This window comes from Myotis brandtii, unplaced genomic scaffold (assembly GCF_000412655.1).
Source record: "Myotis brandtii unplaced genomic scaffold, ASM41265v1 scaffold1044, whole genome shotgun sequence".
NCBI lineage: Eukaryota > Metazoa > Chordata > Mammalia > Chiroptera > Vespertilionidae > Myotis > Myotis brandtii.
Genome location: NW_005353514.1, coordinates 369,999 through 375,352, shown reverse-complemented (window position 1 = coordinate 375,352; position 5,354 = coordinate 369,999). Strand labels below are relative to the sequence as shown.

The 5,354-nt window shown below is 42.9% G+C and overlaps 1 protein-coding gene across 1 annotated transcript; it reads right to left on the bottom strand.

The window, feature by feature from the left end:
* Positions 1 to 3,685: 3,685 nt before the first annotated feature.
* On the bottom strand, positions 3,686 to 4,640 carry LRRC10 (leucine rich repeat containing 10). The gene has a single exon (XM_005856751.2). The coding sequence runs from the start codon at positions 4,638 to 4,640 to the stop codon at positions 3,810 to 3,812; it is 831 nt and encodes a 276-aa protein (XP_005856813.1). The 3' UTR covers positions 3,686 to 3,809.
* Between the last annotated feature and the right edge of the window lie 714 nt (positions 4,641 to 5,354).

Sequence of the window (5,354 nt, the reverse complement as noted above, 5' to 3'; positions counted from 1 at the left end):
GTTGCCTACTATTATAGCTGACAACGCAGGCTATGACAGTGCAGATCTGGTGGCACAGCTCCGAGCTGCCCATAGTGAAGGCAATACAACTGCTGGACTGGATATGAAGGAAGGTACTATTGGCAATATGGCAGTACTGGGCATAACAGAAAGTTTCCAAGTGAAACGGCAAGTTCTTCTGAGTGCAGCTGAAGCAGCAGAGGTGATTCTGCGTGTGGATAATATCATCAAAGCAGCACCAAGGAAACGTGTCCCTGATCACCACCCTTGTTAAGCATTCCTATATGCTGTTATGCTCTGGACCAGTTCATAGCAAAGTTGTTTGAAAGACTTCGACTTCTTAAAGAAGACTGTGGAATCGAAGTTGAGCTGTGGTTCTTATATCCTTAAATTTAGACATTTAGCTGACCTTTCATTTTAACATGGGTCTAACTTATTTGCTGTTCATTCTCCATAAAATTCAGTTGTTTTAAAAGTACATTTCTCATACTGTGCATCAAAATAAAAATTTGAACAATTACTTACGTCTTACCTTTTTTAGTGATTTGTTACTTGTAACTTAATGGGTATGGATGATTGTACTTTCAGTATAGAGTTGTTTCAACTTAACTACTGGTTGACCTTAAACATTAATGAAATAATTATCTTGGTTAACATAAGTCCAAATCAAATGTGATACACATACACAAATTTTTTGGTTCTCAGTTATACATAACCTTTATTAACTAACCATTTATTTTTATTTAGTGAAAATACCTAGTCTTCAGTACTCATTTAATTTTGTGTAGCCTAAGCACTCTCTCTTATATAGGAAAATTTATGATGGTTTTTGTTACTTCAAGTGGGAAAGAGTCATATTCAAGACTAGATACTGTTGTTGAAAATTTTATTAAAAACGGATAAGTTTTTTTCTATGGCATTTATGTTTTTTCCTTCAAGCAAGGAACTATACTAATAGTAGGGTAAATATAAGTATTGTGCTGCATGGCATAAGAATGTGGTATGTAAACATCAACTGTCGCCTGCCAGGCACTTTTCTGTGCTCTTTATACACAGTAATTAGTTTAATCCTTGTAGTACCTGAGAGGTTGGAACTTAACCATTTACTGATGAGAAAACTGAGGTACACAGATGGTAACTGACTAGTAAATGCCAAACATGGGATTTGACCTCAGGTAGTTTGAAGGCCATGCTCTTAATCATCATACCACACTGCGCTTTTAGTTAAAATTTGAGTCTACATGACTGTTAGGCCACACGCCCACTTTTTAAATGTGAAATTACATGATGTTACATGTTAGGACCAAAAAAAAAAAATTGGCTCATTTCCATAGAATGCATATTAAGGTATTTTGGTTGGCATCACTCATATTTATGGAAGCTAAAATTCTGTACAAACTTCTGGAAGAGATTTTCCTCTGATGCATAACACTTTAAGGTTCAGGACTTTTAAAATCCTAAATAAAGTTACATTTGGTGCTTCAACATTTTCTGCTTTTTAACTTTATAATTGTGTCAGAATTTCAAGAAAAAGTAATGGAAGTGGAAATAGACATTTACATAGTTACTATATTAAAATTGATTGAAACCCTATAGTGTAAATATTTTGTACAGCAAAATCAGTGGTGATTTCTTAATCATATTGTTTGAGAAATGTTTATTATGTATTATTTTAAAAGAAAAAGGTTTGTGTGCAAATGTTTATAATTTAACATTTGATTCAGACTGGGTAGCTCATTATATGGGAACTCTGTGTAGGTCATGTGGTTTCACTTTGCCTTATGGCTTGTAGCCGTAGGTCATGGGGCCACACTGGAAAAGGTGGGTTGTTAGTCTTAGGAGGGGAAGACAGGGTCAAAAGAAAGTCAAAGCCAAAACAAGGAGCGTCATCCTGTACACCAAAGGTTTTGGGTTTGATTCTTGGTCAGGTCAAGTAAAGGAGGAAGCCAATGGGTGTTCTCACATCGATGTTTCTCTCTCAGGTGAGCATTAAAGTCAAGTCTGACTGGTGTAGCTCAGTGATTGAGCGTCAACGTATGACCCATGACAGTTTGAATCCCAGTCAGGGCACATGCCCAGGTTTCGGGCTTGTTCACAGTAGGGGGTGGGGTGTACAGGAGGTGGCCGATCAATGATTCTCATCATTGATGTTGCTAACTTCCTCTCCCTTTCTCTGAAATCAATAAAACCATATTTTTAAAAAGTCAAAACTTTCATCATAAGGCTGCCTGTTGGCAGAAAGTTTCTAGCATGAACTGAGTATAGTTTAGTTTCAATCATTAGGAATGAGTAAATAGACTATAAATACTGCCTGTCTAATAGAAATCTGGGCTCATTACTAAAGGAGTTAAATGTTTGGCAACCTATTACATTTAATGATTAAAGTTTAATCAGTGGGTTGCAGGTACTCTACAGATTGGGAGTGGTGATAGAAAGACTATGTGATATGAAACTTCGTCTGGTTTACCAAGAAATATTTGTGGTAGGAAAACATGAAAACAGTCTGCTGTGTAATGTCATTTGAGAACCAAACTTTGATGGGTTAAGATGCTTTTATGGCAAAAAGTTAATAGTATGTTTTAGTTAAGATGACATTTTAGTGTCCTTGATTGCTGAAAAAGTTTAAAGAATTTCTATCATTCTTTTTACATAAAGAATTGTGTTCTCAAATCACCCACTGACAGCAATTTCTTTCCCTGCTGCCCCCAAGTAGCAAAGGAACATTTTACTCTCATGAGCTTTCGTCCAACAGCAAGGAGTCATTAAAATTGAGATACATTACTGACTAAAACTGAAGTCTGTACAAACACCAATAGAACAACTTCCCCCTGTTTCAAATGAATGAAATGAGCAGTTTCTTTAAAGTATCCATGGGAAGAAGGTCACAATTTACATACTTTTAAAAATGTCCAAAATTCCTACGTTTCTACACTGATCATCAAAAGGACCCTACCTACAAAAATCAAAACAAATCAGAGATACTTGAGGCTAACGAGGCAAAAGCTGCCTCTATACCACAACCTGCAATTCAAATTTCCAAGTGCTTGTTACAAGTGAACAGATTCCCCCACCTACTCCCTTTAACCTGGTAGATTCTGGAAATGTGGTTTCCCTCCATGGCAGGGAAACAGCGGGGCTCTCTCCACAGAGGCAGCCAGGGTTACCACGGGGCTTGATTTAATGAGACCACATTGCCATGAAGAGGTTCCACTTCCTACATGACTTCTAGCATTGTCAGCGAAGGAAACAGTTTAGAGCAGACCTTGGGTCAAACCCTTTAGGGAAAATGAGCCAAGTCGGCACGAACCACTGTCAAACTTAAGGTGGCAGCCTTTGCAACAGCAAGGTCTTTCTGTGAGTGACTGACTGACTAGGTAGAAATGTCCTTTTAAAGTGGCCTGAATTAGTCATATTTTCATACCATTTGTGGTCACTCATAGTAAGAAAATACATGTGCAAAGGGCTGGAGACAGTCCTTTTCGGTAAGTTCTTTACAAAGTCCTTATTTGAGGTGCTCACAGCCTCATGACCAGCCACTCTGGAGAGTGGAGGAGGCCACAGAGCCCCAGTCCTTGCTCTTCACTGTTTCAAAATACCTACTTGGAAAGACTGCTTTTCTGGCAAGGAAGTTGTCATGCTGCCCTTTGGGAGAGAGATTTGCCAGACATTTTTCTTCTTGGTGTGATTTAGGGATTTCATCTGACTCCATCGGCTCCTGCTGGCGGAGATGCCCTAACTGTCCCAGAGCACTGGAGAGGTCTCCGGAGATGCCAGCTGGGTTCCTGGCATTGGCCTACCGCCGAAGCTCCTCAGGAGTTGGTAGGAGGAAGTGGAGGAGGTGGGGCAGGTGCCTCCTGGCTTCCCTCGGCCAAAGCATAGCGCCTGGCTTTTCTGTGGTCAGGCTCTGGTGTCTCCTCTGCCCATCTTCCCACGCGGCGCACGCCTTTGGCCACCTTGGGGGCATTCCTGCAAGGGTTGTGGTCATAGATAACCAGCTTCAGACTTGACAGGTGGGCCAGGCTGGGGAAGTAGCAGATGTTGTTCCGGTCCACATCAATCACCTCCAGGAAGGGCATGTGAAGCAACACAGGGGGGAAATCGGTCAGCAGGTTGCCTGAGAGCCAGATGGTTCTCAGCTCCCGGAGGCGCCGCAGCTGGCCTGGCAGCAGACGCAGGGCGTTAGAGCCGGCGTGCAGAGTCTTCAGGAGACTGAGCTCACACACCACATCTGGCAGCTGGGTGAGGCAGTTGGCCTCGACCCACAGGGTCCGCAGGTTCTGGAGCAGGCTCAGTTCATTGGGGAGATCGCAGAGTTTGTTGTTGCCCAGGTAGAGGATGCAGAGCTGTTTCAAAGTACACACCACCTGGGGCAGTGCCTTGAAGTTGTTGAAATCCAGGGCCAGGATCTGCAGGTTCTGTAGCTGCCCCAGCTCCAGAGGCAGGCTGCTGAGGTGGTTGTCACTCAGGTAGAGCTTGACCAGCTCCCGGAAGGAGCACACATGCACGGGCAAGCGGCGGAGCTGGCTCCCACTCAGATCCACCATCTTGTCCAGCGGCATCTCCCGGAGGTCTCTGACCACGAAGTTCTGGCAGCGGTCAGCAGGGATGAAGGCCACGATGGCCCTGATGGTGTTCCCCATGCGGAGGCTGGAGGCATGGCGAGCCCCGGCCCACCAACCGATGGGGCTGCTGCCCACTGCTCGGAGGCCTGTCCTCCCCTCCCATTATAACCGAGGGGGGTGGTGGCGTGACAGCAGCCAGTCACTTCAACAGAGGAAAGTGCTTCTGATAGCAACCTGAGTGTCGGGTGACAGGCCCAATAGCAAGCCAGGTCCAGGAGCCCAGGTCTGCCTCACATACTTGCTTTCAGTCCCTTAAACCCCCATCTCCTTTATCTGCATTTTTTATTTGTTTGTTTCAAGCTGAAAATAGCTGCACTGTTTTTTTCTAATGATAAAACAGTGAGGCATTACATAAAGGTTGTAAAAGAGGAAAGTGGAAAACACCCATAGTCATACGACTCAAGGATAAATACTGTAAACAATTTAATAATTGTCCTCCAGTCTTTTTCTCACAAGTAATCAATTTGTTTTAAAAAATTATCCTGTTCAGGAGTATTATGTTTTATCATAACATGTGGACATATATTTATGTTTGCAGGTATCTATACAATTATAAACACCTGCAGAGTCCATCATATGGATGTACATTTAAAAAATATATGGATGTAATTTAAATATATATATACTAGAGGCCCAGTGCATGAAATTCGTACACTGGTAGGGTCCCTAATGGCTGCCGGCTGCCGGCTGCCGGCCGGGTACTCCCTCCCTTCCCCCAGCCGCCTGCCACAG

What these genes read in the sequence shown, in the direction of transcription:
- LRRC10 (XM_005856751.2), bottom strand. Translation starts at nt 4,640, where the DNA reads ATGGGGAACACCATCAGGGCCATCGTGGCCTTCATCCCTGCTGACCGC.